The sequence below is a fragment of the Corythoichthys intestinalis genome, unplaced genomic scaffold (genome assembly GCF_030265065.1).
Source record: "Corythoichthys intestinalis isolate RoL2023-P3 unplaced genomic scaffold, ASM3026506v1 HiC_scaffold_23, whole genome shotgun sequence".
In the NCBI taxonomy this organism is placed as follows: Eukaryota; Metazoa; Chordata; class Actinopteri; order Syngnathiformes; family Syngnathidae; genus Corythoichthys; species Corythoichthys intestinalis.
In genome coordinates, this window is record NW_026651592.1 from 4,716,671 (window position 1) to 4,738,123 (window position 21,453).

Consider the following 21,453-nt stretch of genomic DNA (forward strand, 5'->3'; position numbering starts at 1 on the left):
ACATTGAAATTTTTTTCCCCCAATATGCATTCTTTGTTACATTTTATAATTGTTTTATTTCGTTTTTGAATGTATACAATTAAAATTTCAGTAAAATAGCTCATGTTTATTTTATTTTTTCAAGCAGACTTCATAATTGTATTGACGGTGATGGGTCACATCCGTCGGCCGTTGCACAACCCCTTCGAGTAGGGTTAGGCCATCCTGCAGTCCGCTTCAGTTATTCGCAGTCGGTCACAGTCGGTCAACACATGCAGGGATCCAACGCCGGTTTTAAGGTTGAAAAAGTACGAAAGATGTACCGCATACAAACAGGAAGGATTGTCTCAGGAGGGATTTGTTCGAGGATTCAAGGTAATTATTGTATTTTTCATACCATGGATGTATTTTGAAACGTTGTGAAAAAAATCAATGGGAGAAATTAGCCGCTACAGCATTGGCATTATATTTCACAAAATTTACGTAAAATAAATGCTAACTGCCCGGTTTTTGCTCTTTTAACGAAGAATCGAGACTGTTCTACGTCCATATCTATGAAGAATTCAAGGATTTAAGCATTTTTTCGCATGAATTTTCAACGGATAAAGCTTTGTTTAGATATGGCAGCCGCTAATTTGCTTACTGACAAACATCATAGTTCGCAATATTCACGTAAAATGCTAACTGCACGTTTTATTATTATTTTTGCTTCTAACCAAGAATCGAGACTGCTTTACGTCCATATCTATAAAGAATTCAGGGATTTAAGCATTTATTCACAGGAATTTTCAAAGGAAAAAGCTCGTTTACCTATGGCGTCTGCTAATTTGCTTACAGACTAGCATCATAGTTCGCAATATTTACGTAAAATAACTGCTAAATGCCAGGTTTTTTGCTTTTAACCAAGAATCAAGGCTGTTTTACGTCCATATCTGTAAAGAATTCAGGGATTTAAGCATTTATTCACAAGAATTTTCAACGGAAAAAGCTGTTTGCATATGGCGTCCGCCAATTTGCTTACCGACTAGCATCATAGTTCACAATATTTATGTAAAATAACTGCGAACTGCCAGGTTTTTCTGCTTTTAACCAAGAATCAAGGCTGTTTTACGTCCATATCTGTAAAGAATTCAGGGATTTAAGCATTTATTCACAAGAATTTTAAACGGAAAAAGCTGTTTACATATGGCGTCTGCCAATTTGCTTACTGACTAGCATCATAGTTCGCAATATTTACGTAAAATAACTGCAAACAGCTCGTTTTTTTTTTTTTTTTTTTTTTTTTTTTTTTTTTTTTTTTTTTTTGCTTTTAACCAAGTATCGAGACTGTTTTACGTTCATATCTATAAAGAATTAGAGATTTAAGCATTTAGTCACAAGAATTTTCAATGGAAAAAGCTGTTTTTGGTTCCATTCCGTCAGCTCTGACTGAGATAGGCTCCGATGAATCGGTCCCGCACCCCGTCAATACATTATGAAGTCTGATTCAGGCATTTCAATCAGGCCCATCATAATTTCAGAATTTATCACCCTGTAAATTTGTTGCATTAATTTACTTTAAAATGGTACATTAAAATGTGTCATTATTAATATTGTTAAAAAAAAAAGGGAGATTTAACCCAAAACCTTCAAATTGACATCTATAGCATCCAAAATGTCTTTTAAAAAGTTTTGTTCCATGAAAAAAAAAAAAAAACTATTCAGTCCAACGTGCGCTATTGTGTTCTTTTGTAGCTAATGCTAAGCACAACAATAACAATCAGACGTTTCACATCACATAAAAAATGACTCCACAATTCATAAAAGAAGCAAGGTTTAATTTACACTTTTACTAAATGTACATTTCTTTTTTAAAAAGTATCCTTATACACAATAAATACAATACAAAATTAATCTGTAATACTATACTTCAAATTCTCTTGCGCTCTTTTTTTGTACATTATTATTGTTCCTTTTATTCCTCGCTGCCGCCCGCTTGTGCTGCGTTTCAGGTGGACTTTTGCCTGCCAGGTTTACATTGGAAAAACAAAACAAAACAAAAACATGGAGAGGAAAGGATGAAGTTGACTGTTCAAGAATGAATGGGTGTGCTTGGCCTGCCCCCTGCTGGCTGAGATAATTTACTGGTTTGTGAGTGGAGTTTAATGAGATTAAAATGTGAAAACGCCATTTACCAATCCCAATTGAAGAAGGATATTATGGACTCCTTAGTCTACATTGACGAGGATAGGCGTCCAATCTATTTTGATTGGTAGGGGCTAGCAATCAAATTCCCCATAAATGGCAGTGAAACATGATTAACTGTTAGCCCTTCCAGTTTAAGGGAGCAGTACACCAAAAATAGATATTTTTTATTTTTTTCAACTCGAGTGACGGTTTGGCTAAATAGCTAGCTAATTTTGTTACGCAATTGGACAGTTTGGGTTCTTATCTTCAATGTTTAGCTTAAGACAAAAATAATTAGATAAAAATAGTCAAAATTGTTTTTGTTCACAAATTTAGCAAGTTTGCTTGCTAATTTTGCTTATAAAAAATGACAGGCGTTACTTCCACCACTAAACCCAAAAAATTTTTTTTGTTTTTGTTTTTAGGCGTACCTCAAATTGACAATTTAGCCAGCTAGCTAATTTTGAAAGTTTAGGTTCTTAACTTCGAAGTTCAGTAACCTTTGCAAAATTTTGCTAGCTATTTTTGCTATATATTTTTAGGTTATAAGATGTTTAAAAAGATGTTATTTTAAAATTTTGGTTTTAGGCCTACTTCAAATTGACAATTTAGCTAGCTAGCTACCTAATTTGGAAAATGTAGGTTCTTATCTTCACAGTTCAGTCACTTTGCAAATTTGGCTAGGTATTTTTGCTACATATTTTGAGTTTTTTTTTTTTCCCCCCCCCAGGTTTAAGGGTGTAATACACAAAAATTATTATTATTTTTAAAAATTTTGTTTTTAGGCCTACTTCGAATGGACAATTTAGCTAGCTAGCTAGTTATTTTTTAAAGTTTAGGTTCTTAACTTCAAAGTTCAGTGCCTTTGCAAATTTTGCTATTTTTGCTAAAATTTGGGGTTATTTCAAGTTAAAGGGTGTAATACACAAAAATGATTTTTTTCCCAAATTTTGTTTTTAGGCCTACTTCGAATTGACAATTTAGCTAGCTGGCTAGTTATTTTTTCAAGTTTAGGTTCTTAACTTCGAAGTTCAGTGCGTTCGCAAATTTTGCTAGCTATTTTTGCTACATATTTTGGGGTTATTTAGATAGTTAGAGGGTGTAATACCCAAATAATAAGATTTTTATTTTGTTTTTAGGCCTACTTCAAATTGACAATTTAACTAGCTAGCTAGCTAGCTAAATTGAAAGTTTAGGTTCTTATCTTCAAAGTTTACTACCTTTGCAAATTTTGATTTTTTGCTATATATTTTGACATTATTTTAAGTTATTATTTTAAGTTAAAGGGAGTACTACAAAAAAAAAAAAAGATTTCAAATTTTGTTTTTAGGCCTCCTTCAAATTACAAATTAGCTAGCTAGCCAATTTCGACTATATTGGTTCTTAGCTTCGATGTTAAATAAAAAATTTTTAAAAAACTATTTTCTTTCCATTTTGGTTTTACTTCAAGATGAAATTCTGACACTTTAGATTCTTATCTTCAATGTTCTGTAGCTTTTATACAAAAAAATAAAGCCGTAAAAGTTTTTGTTCACTAATTTTGCTCGGTAATTTTACCACAAATTTGAGTTTCCATTGTTATCTTCAATATTCTGTAATTTTACATTGAAAAATACACTGAACATTTTTTTTTTTGCGAAAAAAAAAAAAAAGCTTTTAAAATGTATTAATGTTTCATCTTTAGCGTTGGAATTAAGTGCTTCAGTTTTCTTGCACCAAGTAAAATTGACTGATTGATCTTTTAATATATTTTGGTAGTTATGCAATAAGTGGAATTTCCAATATATTATTTACCTCTTTGAAAGAATATTCCATAAAATATTCTATATTTTAAAAAATTACGTTTTTTTTTTTTTAAACTTCGTTTAATTCACTGTTGCGCTAAACTTCATAAATTAAATTTCAGTGTGCTTTTTCCCCCTGCTGAATACATTGCCGAGGTATCGGTTTGGGATTTGTTATCGGCAAACCCTCAAGATTAGGTGACTCGGATTCAAGTGCAAAAACATGTGATTGGGACATCCCTAAATAAAAATGTTTGAGTTGTTTCTATCGACCAAATATCCGAGGCGCAGTTATTGCTAGTTGAAATATGAAAACAAAATTCCCCATAATTTAACGCAGAAGCAAGCATTTTAGGGGGATTAACCAATTACATTTAATTTTGGTTACCATGGTAACCACAATGTATTAAACTGTAAAACATTGTATTGCTAAGATCTTTAGAACCATGCCTATGGTTCTCTGGGATTTTTATGAATTGAAATGATTTTCATTGTTTCATTTTGATTTTGATGTAGTGCCCCCTTAAACAAATTGAACGTCTATTGCCGCCAATGGCAGCCAGTGAGTTTAACATTTGGACATTCAAATGTTAGGAGAAGTTCAAAGTTGACCTGTTAAGTTTAGGGTTGATCCGGTGAAATGCGGATTTTTGTGATATTTTGTTTGGTAGTGTGCTGTGCGAGTATGAAAATATGTGCCTTGGCTCAGTAATGGTTACCAAACACTGCTTTAGGAAGACCAAAATGGAATGTGCAGGGGGGCGATGTTTATGGGGGGATGGGGGGCAGTGTCATGTGACAACAGAAGGAGAAGACGACAAAAACACGACAGCAGACAAACTTGGCAGAGTCGTCGTTCCTCTCTCGCTATTCCCTCGGGCGCCCCCCTCCCCCTGTAAGTCCGGGGGGCCGGGGGGGCCGTTATCTACTCTGAGTCTGCGGAACCAGGCTGCCATTGTGGCCCCGGCCACTGACCTGAGCGTGCTGGGCCAGCGAGGAAGCGGCGGACGAGGCGGAGGAAGACGACGAGGGCGGCGGCGCCGAGGGTCTCGGTCGCGTCCGGCCGTTGCCGCCCTTGTGCTGGTGCCCACGGGGCGCGGGCTCCTGCTGTAGGTTGAGGATGCTGTCGATGGCGCATTGCAAATGCTGGTTGAGGGAGTCGTCGGGGGGGCTGCCGCTAGAGAAGCTGGCGTTGTCCATGTCGGGCGAGTCCGACTTGCAGCGCTTGGCGGGGAGCGAGGCGAAGTCCGGCGAAGGGGGCCCCGGCGCGTGCTGGTCCATGCGAAAAGTCCCCGCTTGCCGCTGTTTTGTTTTCCCACCGGTCCTCTTGTATTTGGGGAAGTCGCCCTGCTCCGAGCAATCGTCCCCGCTCCCCTTCGACCCCTTGACGGCGTGTTTGAACACCTCGTCAACGGGGTCCCGGCTCCGTTTTTCTACCTTCACGCTGGCTATGACCGTCCTCTCGTGCACTGGGGCCGGGTAGGGCGCCGAGTCGTCGTCCCCGCCGCCCCCGGGGACGCCCGGCCTGACCCGGGGGCTGACGTTTTCGCGGTAAGTCTTTCGGAGAGGGAGGCGGCAGGTGGTCTGCGAGGGGGCGGTGTTGGCGGGGGCCGGTACATGGTGTTCCAGAGTGCCGTTCATTTGTGTGGAGGGCGAGGACTGCGTGGGTGCCGGTACGGGTGACTGGGTTTGAGAGCCCTCGACGGGTGTGGGGGCGGGGGAGGTTTGGGATTTGTTGGGCTGAGATGTGTGTACGGGGTCTAAAGCCGTGTTGTGGACCACCTTACCAAAACCCGTTTGGTCCTGCTTGATTTTAAGCTTCAGGCCGATCCTCCTCCGCGCCTCGTAGGTCTTGATGGGCGGCTTGCTGACCCTCTGCGGAAGCTCGTCATCATCATCGTCGTCCATTTTTGAGTTTGAGGAGGAGAACAATGATGAGGCTGTGTGTACGCGCGTGAAAACGGGGTTTGTGTTGACCGCTTCAGCTCCCCCTGGAGGAGGGGCGCAGCTACTGGACCACGACACCGATGCCCCGCCGCCGCCCTGTTTTATCACCAGTTTTGTTGGGAAGGAGGCGGTAGGCGGAGGGGTGACGGGAGGGGCGGCGACAGGAGTCGGAGACGGGGTGCGAGCGGGAGGGGGCTTTGGTGGGACGTGCGACGGAACCGCCGGAACGGGAGGCGCGGGTTCCGGCGGTGGTGGTGGAGCCGTGGCGGGGGCTGGGGCGACGCTGATACTGGCGGTGAGCTGAGGCAGAGGAGACTTTTGATGGGAAGAAGCCAAACTCTCCAGTTGACGAGCGTTGGCGACAAATTCCTCTGCAATCAGACACAGTGCACGTTAGGGGGGAAAAAACTTTTTAAAATGTATTTTATTTTTCAGTAGTAACTAATTGGTTGCCATTGCTAGAAGTCCAATCCATTTTGACTAGGGCTGGTAGCATTCAGTAGTTTAAGGATGTACCGTAATTTTTGCAATATAAGGCGCGCCTGATTATAAGCCGCTACCCACCAAATTTGGCACGAAAATGGCATTTGTTCATAGATCAGCTGCACTGGACTGTAAGCCGCAGCTGTCCTCATTGTATTATGGGATGCAGCACTTCTTTTGACAGCGGCATCATACAACAGTCATAAGACCAAATGAACCACCACCATAAAGCTTTACAGCCAATTGGTTCATTGCTTCAAGAAGCTTCATTTGGTCATCACTACTCCCTCGGGGTAGACAGCCCACCTCTGCTGCCACCTGCGTTTAGCACTGTTGTCTTCCAACATTCCTCTTAGCATGCACTGCAGCGCTACAGATGTACATAATCAAAATTCATGTTCTGTGCTAATTATTTCTTCAGTTACTGTTCCAGTTGTTTCATTATTTGCGAGTTATGGTATTTGGTAACACTTTATTTGACAGTGGAGCTATCAGACTCTCATTAGACAATTATAATTATGACATAACACTGTCATGAGCATTTATGAAGGCTTATAACAGATGTGATTTAGTGTTAACCGGCATATTATCTCACTTTTGCATGGATGTAAAAGATCCAAGCTGGACATAAATGGTGTTAGCGACATAATTTGCTGGATGACACTTAATAACATAAGCATTCAGTAACGCCTATGATAAGAGTCATGTCATTATTATTACCGTCTTATGATAATGTTATGAAACCGCTGTCAAATAAAGTGTTACCTATTAACACAAATAAATCAACAAATAGGCCGCACTGGACTATAAGCCGCAGGATTCAAAATAAAGGAAAAAAGTAGCGTCTTATAGTCCGAAAATTACGGTATACACATCGTTCCTCTAAGCCCAATTTATTTTATTTCTTCATGTTTTCTTTCTCAGGTTTTATTAATTTACTGCGAAACTATTGTTGCCTGTAGTTTCTAAGTTTGCCAGAAAGAGGGTGTGCTTACCATGTCTGCGGGCTGATGATACTTTTAGTGAGTGAGCCAAAAGGTCGGAGTTCATTTGAACCCGTTTTTCTACAGCTCCCCTACATACTATGTTGTTACTACTTAACACACAACTAGCGATAGCCTTTGTAAAAATATGATCATGCTAAATAAACGTTGCAGCCAGACCTGTTTCTTTCATATTTCATTGTATGTCACTATTAGATTTTTTTTTTTGTTTGGTATATTTTTAAACAGGGATCCTATTGTTAAAAAAATGTCAAAGCAGTGAAAAACTGATCACTTTTGGATCAATTTTAGGTATCTGTCAAACCTAACTCATAAAAAAATTAGGACTGTCAAACGATTTTAAATGAGTTAATCACAGCTTAAAAATTAATTAATCGTAATTAATCGCAATTCAAACCATCTATAAAATATGCCAGATTTTTCTGTAAATTATTGTTGGAATGGAAATATAAGACACAAGATGGATGTATACATTCAACATACTGTACATAAGTACTGTATTTGTTTATCATAACAATAAATCAACAAGATGGCATTAACATTAACGTTCTGTTAAAGCGATCCATGGATAGAAAGATTTGTACTTCATAAAAGATAAATGTTAGTACAAGTTATAGAAATTTTATATTAAAACTAGCGGTGTCAAACGATTAAAATTTTTAATCGAGTTAATTACAGCTTAAAAATTAATTAACCGTAATTAATCGCAATTCAAACAATCTATAAAATATGCCAGATTTTTCTGTAAATTATTGTTGGAATGGAAAGAGAAGACACAAGATGGATATATACATTCAACATACAGTACATAAGTACTGTATTTCTTTATTATAACAATAAATCAAAAAGACTGCATTACCATTATTAACATTCTGTTAAAGCGATCCATGGATAGAAAGACTTGTAGTTCTTAAAAGACAAGATATAGAAATTTTATATCAAAACCCCTCTTCATGTTTTCATTTTAATAAAATTTGTAAAATTTTCAATCAAAAAAATAAACTAGTAGCCCGCCATTGTTGATGTCAATAATTACTTACACAATGCTCATGGGTGCTGAAGCCTATAAAATCAGTCGCACCCAAGCGCCAGCAGAGGACGGCAAAACTCCGAAAAACACATCAAGTACACCTTTCACTGTGCTCTCATTTTAATCTGTTTGAGCGGGGCATTTGTACGTTAATTGCGTCAAATATTTTAACGGGATTAATTTAAAAAATTAATTACCGCTCGTTAACGCGATAATTTTGACAGCCCTAATAATAATGTGTGAATAACTTCACTCATAAGTCGCTCCAGAGTTTAAGTCGGACCCCCAGCCAAACTATGGGAAAAAAACTGCGACTTATAGTCCGAAAAATACGGTACATTGGCTTGGAATGCTTTAAGATCGCAACCGATACCCTCCGAGCAGGATAAGTTCGACTTCCCGCCTTCCTCGAATGCAGCGTGTGAACGAGTGACCGAAGCACTCCTCTTTATTTGGGCCGTATTACGGCATCTAAAACATAATAATGTTTTCGTTTTAATAAAATTTGTAAAATTTTCAATCAAAAAATAAACTTGTAGCTCGCCATTGTTGATGTCAACCCATAAAATCAGTCGCACCAAAGCGCCCGCAGAGGGAGACAAAAAACACAGGTAACAAGTGGACATGACACTGCTGTCATTTTAATCTGTTTGAGCAGGGCATGTGCGTTAATTGCGTTAAATTAAAAATAAGTTTATTTTTCTGATTGAAAATTTTACAAATTTTATTAAAATGAAAACATTAAGAGGGGTTTTAGTTAGGGCTGTCAAAATTATCGCGTTAACGCGCGGTAATTAATCTTTTTAATTAATCACGTTAAAATATTTGACGCAATTAACGCACATGTCCCGCTCAGACAGTATTCTGCCTTTTGGTAAGTTTTACAACAAGGCTTTTTGTGCTAACAGTGAACTCTTGTGGTCGCTTTGCGACATGGTTTATTGTTGTCTTGCCAGTTCAATATGGCTGCAGGACGTCTTGGGCTGACGCCTACGTTGTAATGTTGTGCTTATATGATCCTTGGACAAGATTTGTCCGTAAGTATGGTTGTTGTAAATAATGCACATATTATGTTAGTAAGCGAAATGTTATATTTTTTGTATGAGACACTTTTTGTTTATGTTTTGTGAACCTGTATAGCGTGCTAAGCTAACGTTGTTGCTAATGCAATGCTTGTGTACTTTTTTTTGGTAGTTTTACGACGGTCTAAAGAGGACAATGGTTTGAGGCCATTTTATAAATAAATCAGATGTAAAAGAAGTCTGATTATTATGGCATCGTTCACTAGCTGTCTAACTTTGGAAAAAGTAGACGCTTCGGAGTGAGGACAGCATAGACAGATTTAAATGACAGTAGAGTGAAATGCCCACCACAGTCCTTATATACCGTATGTTGAATGTATATATCCATCTCGTGTCTTATCTTTCCATTCCAACAATTTATTTTACAGAATATATATATAATTTACAGAAAAATATGGCATATTTTATAAATGGTTTGAATTGCGATTAATTGCGATTAATTACGATTAATTAATTTTTAAGCTGTAATTAACTCGATTAAAAATTTTAATCGTTTGACAGCCCTAGTTTTAATATAAATTTTCAATAACTTATACCAACATTTATCTTTTAAGAACTACAAGTCTTTCTATCCATGGATCGCTTTAACAGAATGTTAATAATGTTAATGCCATCTTGTTGATTAATTGTTACAATAAACAAATACAGTCCTTATGTACCGTAAGTTGAATGTATATATCCATCTTGTGTCTTTCCATTCCAACAATAATTTACAGATAAATATGGCATATTTTAGATGGTTTGAATTGCGATTAATTGCAATTAATTAAGATTAATTTTTAAGCTGTAATTATCTCAATTAAAAATTTTAATCATTTGACAGCCCTAATTAAAACCCCTCTTAATGTTTTCGTTTGAATACAATTTGTAAAATTTTCAATCAAAAAATAAACTTGTAGCTCGCCATTGTTGATGTCAACCCATAAAATCAGTCGCACCAAAGCGCCAGCAGAGGGAGACAAAAAACACAAGTAACAAGTGGACATGACACTGCTGTCATTTTAATCTGTTTGAGCGGGGCATGTGCGTTAATTGCGTCAAATATTTTAACGTGATTAATTTAAAAAATTAATTAACGTCCGTTAACGCGATAATTTTGACAGTCCTAAAAAAATGTGTTCCCCGCTGTTTTTTTTTTTTGTTTGTTTCCATAAAAGTATTAAAAAAAAAAAAAAAAGAAGCCTATCGTTACATTTTACTGCTTACCATTTGTCAACCTACGTTAGGGCTGGGCGATGTGGCCATATGTACTTTTCACTCGATGACGATAAATGCGCCCAAGCTGACTTATATAATTTGTAGGGGTGTAACGGTACACCAAAATCTCGGTTCGGTACGTACCTCGGTTTTGAGGTCACGGTTCGGTTCATTTTCAGTACAGAAAGAAAACAAAATGCAAAATATAAATGTGCTAGTTGTTTATTACACACCTTTGTGGTTTCAGCAATAGGAACATTAGACTATACAAAGCTAAAATTCTGCTCAAAAAGTAGCGGGTATTTAAAGATAATCCAACAACAATTTGCCTTTCAGACCCCGCGTATTGGTCAGCTTTCTTTCTGAAAGAAAAAAAAAAGTCCTGTGCTAAAGAGAAAAGCAATCCCAATGACAGAGATTTTAACATGTATTTTACAAATGAATTGCCTCAATGAATCATTTTTTTCCCTTATAAACTGTTTTCAAAAGCTTTATTGGTGGATTTTCTCAAGTTAAAGTGCCACACAGAAATTAATAAATTTAATTGTGTAAGCAGGATCTGTGTATTATTATTATTATTTAATTACAGGTGTTTTAGCTCATTTTAATTTATTTTATTTAAATGGGCTATTATTTATTTTATTATGTGTTTATATTTTAGAAATGTGATGTAGTATTCATTTATATTGTATATTTTGGGCTGTCAAACGATTAAAATTGTTAATAGAGTTAATTACAGCTTAAAAATTAATTAATCGTAATTAATCGCAATTCAAACCATCTATAAAATATGCCATATTTTTCTGTAAATTATTGTTGGAATGGAAAGAATGAAATGGAAACGTTAGCCACGCACGGTCGATGCGTGGCTAACGTGTCTTACATACAGGCTTTATTGAATCTGTAAAAACACAGCGCTGTAGAGTGATGAGGGTGTAAAATGAAAACATAATAAAGCTAACTGTCAGTTTTAGCTCAGTAGTCATTGCTGAATAAAACAAGTAGGACAGGTCCCTAATGTGCACCAATAAAGCAGGTATCATAGAAATATTTTGAACACTGCAAAAACTAAAAATCCTATCAGCACTTAAAGTTTAGACTAACTTAAAACTTAACTAGAACTTAAAAATAGCTCGACACAAATGGAAATTCAATTGAAACACGTGGGAAAAACAAGTAGCTTTCAATTGATGTGTGTTATCAAGCGTAATTACATTTTTAGGTAAGAAATATGTTTTTTTTAAAAAATAAAATCTAGAAGTTTTTTTGAGTGAAAGCAGTGAATTCTCTTTTCTAGTCACATCTGAGATGCAATTGTTGGCTGTTTTCAACAATGTACATCGAAAATAAAGACATTGATTGACTGAAAATGGTTCAATATTGGATTAAATGTCTTTTTTTCTCATGTATATTTATAATTGCTCTTTACCTAAAAAAAATGTTTTATACGATTCCTCAATTAATCGATAGAATTTTCAGTCGATTACTCGATTACTACAATATTCGATAGCTGCAGCTTTTAAAATGTTCTAACGCCGCCATCGTCTGTCATTTCACATCTAGTTCTACATATATGTGATATCTACCATAGCCGTATGTGGCCATATGTTTGTAGCAACTAGCAACTGGGCGTTGTTTGTACGGCTGTCGGCCGAAGTCAGGTATTATTGTTTTTTTTATCTAGCGGCATGAATTGAAAATGACATTTACTCTCTGTCCGTTCCTCATTGCGTCCCGAAGAACGTGCTGTGTTTTAGTTCCGCTTTACCTGGTATAATTCAAAAATCGGAATTTGGATATTTGTGAATCGGTCTCGAATCTTCCACGGCCGAATCGTGAATAATCTAACAATCGGAAATTTCGCACGCCTCGACTACGTACATCATCAGAATTGCTTTTATTGGCTTTAGAGGTACGACTGAATGTTGCACCACCTTACCTGGTCTCTCCTTGGCCAAAATCCTGTCCTGACTTAACGCGAGCTTTTCCTCCTGGATGAACATGCGATCGATCATCACCATCTCTGCCGAGGGGCCAAGTCTCTGCTGCGGTTCAAACATTGAGTCAGTGTGGAACTCAGTCCAAGAGATACAAAGGGTTGATTTCTACGGACTCACCTTTGATTCGGAAAAGAGGAGGTATCGATATTTATCAAGCATGGCTTGCGTTCTCTTCAGCAGCTGGCAGGAGACGCTCTCAAATTCGTCATCCACTGTGTAAGACGGAGTTTTCAAAAGATAAATCCTCATTTCAGTCCAGGTTTGCTTTCCTTTCTTACCTTTCTGATAATCTTGAGACGAGTTGGCAGTTCCCTGGTAGAGATGGTAAGGCAGTAATCGGTGCAACGTGTCCTCAAACGAGTAGAAAGGAGCGCTGTAGTTGGGGTGGAGAACCGAGCCTTGATGTTTCCTCAGCTGCTCCAGGAACCTGCAGAGTGGATGAAATCAAAGTTACTCCAGACACAAAGGAGAGAAGAATGTGCAACAGTGATAATTGTACGAGTGTGACACAAACCTGGCTTCTTTACTGGGCTCTGCACTGAAAGGCATCTTCACTGTTGTCTAATGTGAGACAAAAGTATATTAACTACTTCAATCAAACATTTACACAGTTCATGACAGTAAAATGTAAAAATGTTAACCACAAGTGTACAAAAATAACTTCTGCACGTGAATGCATTTGAATCAACCGTTAAAGTTGTTAAAATGGCTCCCGTGATTCCATAATTTCCCTTCTATTTACTTTCGACGTGAACGTTTTAAAACTGTTTCATCATTTAAAGATAGATTCAAGTCAAGATTTTGCCGATTTTGTTTTTTTTCTTTTTTTTTTTTTTAAGATAAAAGGTAATTAGGTTCGCTACATCAGACCCATCTAAAGAAGTCTACTGCTTTAAGATGGCGCCTGTTTACTAGCGCGGGAAAGTGTCAATTCGCATTTAGCTCTTGCTATATGATCTAACACGGCCGTCGTCTGTCATTTCACATCTAGTTCTAGATATATGTGATATCTACCATAGCCGTATGTTGCCGTATGTTTGTAGCAACTAGCAACTGGGCGCTGTTTGTAGCGGCTGACGACCACAGTCAGGTATTGTTTTTTTAATTTTTTTTAATCTAGCGGCATGAGTTGAACATGATATTTACTCTCGGTCCCTTCCTCATTGCGTCCTGAAGACCGCGCTGACTGTGTTTTATTTCCGCTTTACCTGGTATAATTCAATAATCGGAATTTGGATATTTGTGAACCGTTCTCAAATCTTCCACGGCCGAATCGCGAATAATCTAAGAATCGGAAATTTCGCGCACCTCTATTGCTCACTACGCCAAAGTTAATCCTTTGCTAATGCGACGAGTGACATTTGGTGTTGGATGATCACTCAGCATAGACCTTTAAAGGCCAATGCTACATTGCATGTTATCTTTTGCCATGATAAGAATACAAATCTTACAATATTTCCATACAAGCAAGATGGAGCACAGCCTAATTTGAAACACATTTTAAATTGAGGAGAGTGTGGTGAGAAGAGTGAGGGACAGGCGCAACACATCTCACATGAGTGACAAGACCCAAACACTGCTACGATGCAAGCTGACATACTCCACGTAAAATATGAAAATCTCACACATAGTGAACATAAGACAGAAACCATGTCACATTTTCGTCTCCTTGCCGTCTTGTCAGGCGGAACTGGCATTCGTCTAGTTATGTTTTAGTATCTCAAGCCACGTTTTAAGGCATGATTTATGCTCCTGTGTTCTGTTGACAGCGGAGCGACGGCATAGACCCTACGGCGTCATTGAGCATTAAAAGTTCAAGAACCCATTGCTCTGTAATTCACTGCCAAGAGGGGCGGTGGCTTTGTCTTTGTACGGTTTTGGGGGACTCTTGTCGAATTCCTTTAGTTTTCTTCCAATCATGGCAACAGAGATGGAATGTGTGTAATATATATATAACGAATATAAGATGGCCCTGATTATAAGACGACCCCCTCTTTTTCAAGACTCAAGTTGGAAAAAAGACTTTTTGAACACCAAATTAATTTTTATACAGAAAATTACAGTATATCCAAAACAAATGAATACAACAATATATTTAATAGAGGTGTGCAAAATTTCCGATTCTTAGATTATTCGCGATTCGGCCGTGGAAGATTCGAGAGCGATTCACAAACATCCAAATTCCGATTATTGAAATATGCCAAGTAAAGCGGAAGTACAACACACTCAGCGCGCCGCGCGGGCTTCGGGACGGAACGGAGCGGGAGTAGCTAAACATTATGCTTCTCATTAACCAGCCCCTCGGGTAATGCCAACGCTCAACTCACGGCTCTAGCTCAACTCATGCCACGAGATAAAAAAAAACACAACAACATACCTGCCTGCTGCCGAAAAGCTGCTACAAGTACAGCTAAGCTACATAATGTTACGGTAGATATCATTTATATAGGACTAGATGGATTGTAGACTCCTGTAGCAGCACATCTGCAAAAAGCTAGATGCGGGCGTTAGTAAACGGCCGCCATCTTAAAGCAGTAAACTTCCCTGCAATGCTGTTGTAGCGAACCTTCCAAGCAAACCTAATTAACTTTTTATCTAAAATACTCCTAAATCGGTAAAACATTGACTTGAATCTATCTTTAAAATAGTTTTAAAACTTTCACATGTCAAAAGTAGACAAAAGGGAAATTATGGAATAACGGGAGCAATTTTAACAACTTTAACGGTTGATTCACAACATTAAATTAATTGAATGTAGTTTAAAGCTGCTGATACAGAATGGGGACTGGAGTTTTTTTATTTAATGTTATTTTTGTATATTTGTTTACTGCTATATGTTAACCTGATACTGAAATAGTAGTTTGGTTTCGCCTGAGAGTATTTTTGAACAATTTTGGAACTAATGTACAAAACTTTATTTAAAAAAAAAAAAAAAAAAGGAGGGGGGTGCATCAATAATCGTTTTATAATCGAATCGGAGCCTCTGAATCGTAATCGTAATCGAATCGTTAGGTGCCCAAAGATTCCCACCTCTAATATTTAAGATAAAAAACATTATTTTGCCACATTCAAATCTTAAGATCTGATTAAACTATGTAAACTAAAGTGCAATCACATTTGTAAATGAATGGATTCTGGTTTTTGAAATGTAAATATAGAGTACCTGAGATCTGTCATGACAGAACATCGCTTCAATGATATCTGGCGCCATCTAGCGTCGTAAATGTCTAGACCTCGAATATAAGACGACCCCCTCTTTTTCAGGCTTATTCTAGGGCTGTCAAACAATTAAAATTTTTAATGGAGTTAATCACAGCTTAAAAATTAATCGTAATTAATCGCAATTCAAACCATCTATAAACTATGCCATATTTTTCTGTAAATTATTGTTGGAATGGAAAGATAAGACACAAGACGGATATATACATTCAACATACTGTACATAAGTACTGTATTTGTTTATTATAACAATAAATCAATTCTGTCATAGCGATCCATGGATAGAAAGACTTCTTAAAGTATAAGTGTTAGTACAAGTTATAGAAATTTTATATGAAAAGCCCTCTTAATGTTTTCGTTTTATTAAAATATGTAAAATTTTCAAGCAAAAAATAAACTAGTCGCTCGCCATTGTTGATGTCAATAATTACACAATACTCATCGTGCTGAACCCATAAAATCAGTCGCTCCCAAGCGCCAGCAGAGGGCGACAATCTCCAAAAAACACAAGTAACAAGTGCATATGACCCTGTGCTGTCATTTTAATCTGTTTGGGCATGTGCGTTAATTGCGTCAAATATTTTAACGTGATTAAGAAAAAAAAAACGCCCGTTAACGCGATAACTTTGACAACCCTAGCTTATTCCAATGCAAATAACACCGTCTTATATTCGGGCTAATACAGTATTTGCCCCTGCAGCTAATCGATATTGAACAACAAATACAAAAGTTGAGGCGTAGGCAACACAGAAGACATTTGCCAATGTTTGAAAACGGCGGTGTTGTTGTCTTTTGACGTTCACATCACAAGCCGTTGACGTGACGTGTGGTCAGGATTTTTGTGAGGCGAACGTCAGGCTACGACGTAGGGTCGTAAATTGGGTCTGCGTTAACGGCGTAGGTCTGCCGTCATCGCAACGCAAAAGTATAAATCAGCCTTTAGCTTGTCATCGTTCCGTCATCATCATGAAAAAAATTAACCGTTGTTTGAACATTTTCGTAAGTGTTATTGTTGACAAAAAAACATTTCGCCACAGTAAAAATTTGACATTTTGTGTCTATACAAATTGAGATTGTAACTCACCTGAGGTTGTAGAGGAGCGGGGTGCTGTGGAGCAGGCATTTGGGTGACATTGGCGCCCAACACGTGGATCTGCATGCCACTTTTACCCAAAGTAATCCCTCCAACTGAACTGATCACTCCAGGCTTTGGCTGCATCAGTCATGTAAAACAAAACAAAAACAAAAGGGGTTCCAAACAGTGAGCATATGTTAACCATGTGGGGGATGACAGAGATTAGAATGTTTAGTCTGGAATTCCCGGATTACGACGTACCCGATTTACGTGATTTCGACCATTTTGTCTCCAGTCGTTTTTTTTTGTTTGTTTGTTGTTTTTTTAAATAATGTTGACTTTTGGTTTGTGATGCTTTTATTTTGGTGCAGGAAGCGTAGAGCAGGTAGTACTTCCGCACGCGAGTAAGAACGCATACTGTATGCACACGAAGAACGTATTTGCGTACACACGAAGAAGAGTGAGAGGGCAAAGATTACAGCTGGAAGTCCGCGCTTTTCTGTTGGATAATGCTCAATTTCTCCCAGAAAATGATTGCATTTACAAATGTTTTGGTATTAATATCTTCATTTATCTTGCTAGCAATAAAACCCCCCCAAAATAAAACAAACATAAAACATGAACACAAAATAGAATGGGAAAAAAAATCTTTTTAAACAAAACTCCAAAAATGGGCCAGACAAAAGTATTGGCACCCTTTGAAAAATCATGTGATGCTTCTCTAATTTGTGTAATTAACAGTACCTGTTGCTTACCTGTGGCACATAACATGGTGGCAATAACTAAATCACACTTGCAGCCAGTTAAAATGGATCAAAGTTGCAGTTAAACGCAACCTTTGTCCTGTGTCCACCACATTGAGCATGGAGAAAAGAAAGAAGACCAAACAACTGTCCGAGGTCTTGAGAAGAAAAAAATGTGAGGAAGCATGGGCAATCTCAAGGCTACAAGTCCATCTCCAAAGACCTGAATGTTCCTGTGTCTACCATGTGCAGTGTCATCAATAAGTGTAAAGCCCATGGCACTATGACTACTCTACCTAGATGAGGACGGAAAAGAAAAACTGACGAGAGATTTCAACGAAAGATTGTGCGGATGGTGGATAAAGAACCTTGACTAACATCCAAACAAGTTCAAGCTGTCCTGCAGTCCGAGGATATAACAGTGTCAACCCGTACTATCCATCGGCATCTGAATGAAAAGGGACTCTATGGTAGGATACCCAGGAAGACCCCACTTCTGACCCATAGACATAAAAAAGCCAGGCTGGAGTTTGCCAAAACTTACCTGAGAAAGCCAAAAACGTTTTGGAAGAATCTTTGGTCAGATGAGACAAAAGCAGAGCTTTTTGGGAAAAGGCATTAACATCGAGTTTACAGGGAAAAAAAGAGGCCTTCAAAGAAAAGAACACGGTCCCCACAGTCAAACATGGTGGAGGTTTCCTGATGTTTTGGAGTTGCTTTGCTGCCTCTGGCACTGGACTGCTTGACCGTGTGCATGGGATTATGAAGTCTGAAGACTACCAACAAATTTTGCAGCATAATGCAAGGCCCAGTGTGAGAAGTTTGGGTCTCCTTCAGAGGTCATGGGTCTTCCAGCAGGACAATGACTAAAAACACACTTCAAAAAGCACTAGAAAATGGTTTTAGAGAAAGCACTGGAGACTTCTAAAGTGGCCAGCAATGAGCCCAGACCTGAATCCCAGAGAACACCAGTGGAGAGCTCTGATAATGGCAGTTTGGAGAAGGCACCCTTCAAATCTCAGAGACCTGGAGCAGTTGACCAAAGAAGAATGGTCTGGTTGTTCGCAGTTATTTTGTCTAAAGGTTGAGCAACCAAGTATTAGGCTGAGGGTGCCAATACTTTAGTCCGGCCCATTTTGGAGTTTTGTGTAAAATGATAATGATTTAATTTTTTTCCCATTCTCTTTTGTGTTTTTCATTGCAAGCAAAATAAATCAAGGTATTACTGCCAAAGCATTTGTAATTGCAATCATTTCCTGGGAGAAATTGATCATTATCTGACAGAATTGCAGGGGTACCAATACTTTTGGCCAGCACTGTATATAACACCTTTTTTACTGTTTATTGTGTGTTTTACTAAGGTCGAGTTTATGTAATGGCGTACCGCACGCATGCTATTTTTAGACCGTGACGTCGCATCGTGAAGCGTAAGTAAAGCCGAAGTGGGACATTAGGGACCTACCCTCACATAGAAACAACGTAATTTGTGCTACTTTTCTCCGGTAATCTTTCAAAAACGAACATGCCGATCACACATTGCTTTTTTGGAACTTGTAGAAACGACTCTAGAGATTACGACATATGAAGGATGTTTTCTTCATACGTTTCCGGAAACCCAAAACTCGGGAGGAAAAAATGTGAAGACCGAAACAACTTGCGCGGACTTTAACACCAGCTCGGTGAATCCATTCACATTTCATATGCAGTAAACATTTTGTTGGGTTGACATGGTCTTCCAGAGGACAAAGAGGTAAGCCATTTTTATATTTTAAACTTATTTTTTAGCGTAACGTTGTGACGTACTGCTTCTGTCTGACAATGAATGACCTGAAAAGAATTACAATGGTATCTGACTGCCACTGTTACAGTTTCTGTTGTATGAAAAAACAACTTTAGTAAGGGGGAAGTGTAAATAAATTATAGAATTAAGATTTGTTATCAATTAAAAAATTAAAAGTGCTCGTTGCCTGTCACTGAGTAGCATTTGTGATCGCTACACAAAGCTAATTAAATTCCCCCAAGAACGGTCAGAGACGTAGAACAACCAGAGGATATATAAGAAAGACAGCGCTGATGGTAAAGGATAGTTTGTTGAAACAGGAGAATGTTCATCAGTCGCTATGCTTAGGTCGGCTTGTTTTTTTCTCTCGTCTTTTTCAGCCTTCGACACTCTTGCCATCTCTTTAACTGAACATTTTTATGGTCTTCCAAGTCTTTGCCAGTGAATTTGGCACCGGGGACATCATTTTCGGAGAGAATTAGTAGGTTTAGCTCTGTAAACATCTCCTCCGTACACGATTTCCATTCATTTCCTATTAGGGACAAATTAACAATTAGGGACGTGTCCCTCCTTAGCAACAGTAGCTAATGCCATGAATATTAATGAGCGGAAGTGATGTATTGCTTGCGGTACGCCATTGTTTTTGATGATGTGCGGACGCTAACTGGAAGTTGCTAATCGTTTGTGTGGATTGTTTTTTGCTGTATCAGCAGCTAGTTATAAACACAAATTTGGAATTGCTGTTATTAAAGATTAAACTGCCTTAATTTTATTTTAGTTTCATTCTGCAAGTTTTGATGTCATGAGCAGTCAGTTTAGCTCGCTGACTAGCTCGGACTTAGCTCCAACGTCTTGGCAAGGACCGTACAATGATGTAAAATACATGGTTTTGGATAGTTATTTTTGAGATTTGGGGTTACAGTACATTGGGGTATTTAAAGGATTAATTCCGACTTACGCGGAAATTCGGGTTTCATCGCCAGCGTAGGAACAGAACTTGTTCGTAACTTGGGGAGTACCTGTAGTTAAATTTTTTTTTTTTTCATAAAAAAAAAGGGGGATTTTCACCGTTTTTTGTGTATTTAAAACATTTACAATAAATAAGCGACTTCATTTTTTAAAATTGTTACAAATATTTAAAATAATAACAAAACAATCAATACAAAATGTAACAGTAACTAGCTTTTTTTGGCTCCCGATTCAATTCCAATCATTCCCGATCATATACATTTTGGCAATGCATTAAGAAAAAAATGAATAAAACTCAGACGAATATATACATTCAACATGCAATACATAAGTACTGTATTTGTTTATTATGACAATAAATCCTCAAGATGGCATTTACATTATTAACATTCTTTCTGTGAGAGGGATCCACGGATAGAAAGACTTGTGACTTTGTATATTGTGACTAAATATCGCCATCTAGTGTATTTGTTGAGCTTTCTGTAAATGATACTGTAGCCATGCCCAAATGCATGATGGGTGGATGTAACACGCCTTTAGCAACCATGACTGTGTGTCGTGCTACCAATTGATATATCTTCTATGCGTTGGGAAATAACATACGGTGTTGAGAAAAAGGTCAATTGCTACCTTGCTTCTCTACATTACTTCCCAAGATATTTCTAATAGTAGGGAGAAGGATTGTAAGGGTTTAGCCAATTAAAAAAGGCTCCAAAGGCTGCCAAAATTCACTCTACTCATTTTATGCTGCCTTTTAGCTCTCTATATAGGTAAAACGGCGCCATTACAGATTGAGCGCAACAATGCGTGAGTGGGTCGTGCAGTGCATGCATTAAATATTTTAACGTGATACATTTTTTAAAAAATCAATTACTGCCGTTATCAGGATAACTTTGATAACCCTACCTTAAGCCTAAACTAAAGACTCTGGATGAGTGTAACATATCATGTCTGTAAAGTTAAATACAATTAGAAAATGATTTAATTAAAAAATA

At 37.9% G+C, this 21,453-nt stretch overlaps 1 protein-coding gene across 7 annotated transcripts in view; it reads right to left on the reverse strand.

Annotated features, from left to right (window-relative positions):
* Positions 1 to 1,810: 1,810 nt before the first annotated feature.
* LOC130911158 (BRD4-interacting chromatin-remodeling complex-associated protein-like) overlaps positions 1,811 to 21,453 on the reverse strand; it is a 59,311-nt gene continuing 39,668 nt past the window's right edge. For all 7 annotated transcript variants that reach the window (XM_057828930.1, XM_057828927.1, XM_057828931.1 and 4 more), the window contains 6 exons: positions 16,976 to 17,104; positions 13,187 to 13,233; positions 12,951 to 13,099; positions 12,790 to 12,884; positions 12,612 to 12,717; positions 1,811 to 6,247 (listed from right to left, as the gene is read on the reverse strand). In XM_057828930.1, the coding sequence (XP_057684913.1) occupies positions 4,851 to 6,247; positions 12,612 to 12,717; positions 12,790 to 12,884; positions 12,951 to 13,099; positions 13,187 to 13,233; positions 16,976 to 17,104 (1,923 nt within the window). In that variant the 3' untranslated portion in view covers positions 1,811 to 4,850. The remainder of the gene's footprint in view (positions 6,248 to 12,611; positions 12,718 to 12,789; positions 12,885 to 12,950; positions 13,100 to 13,186; positions 13,234 to 16,975; positions 17,105 to 21,453) is intronic.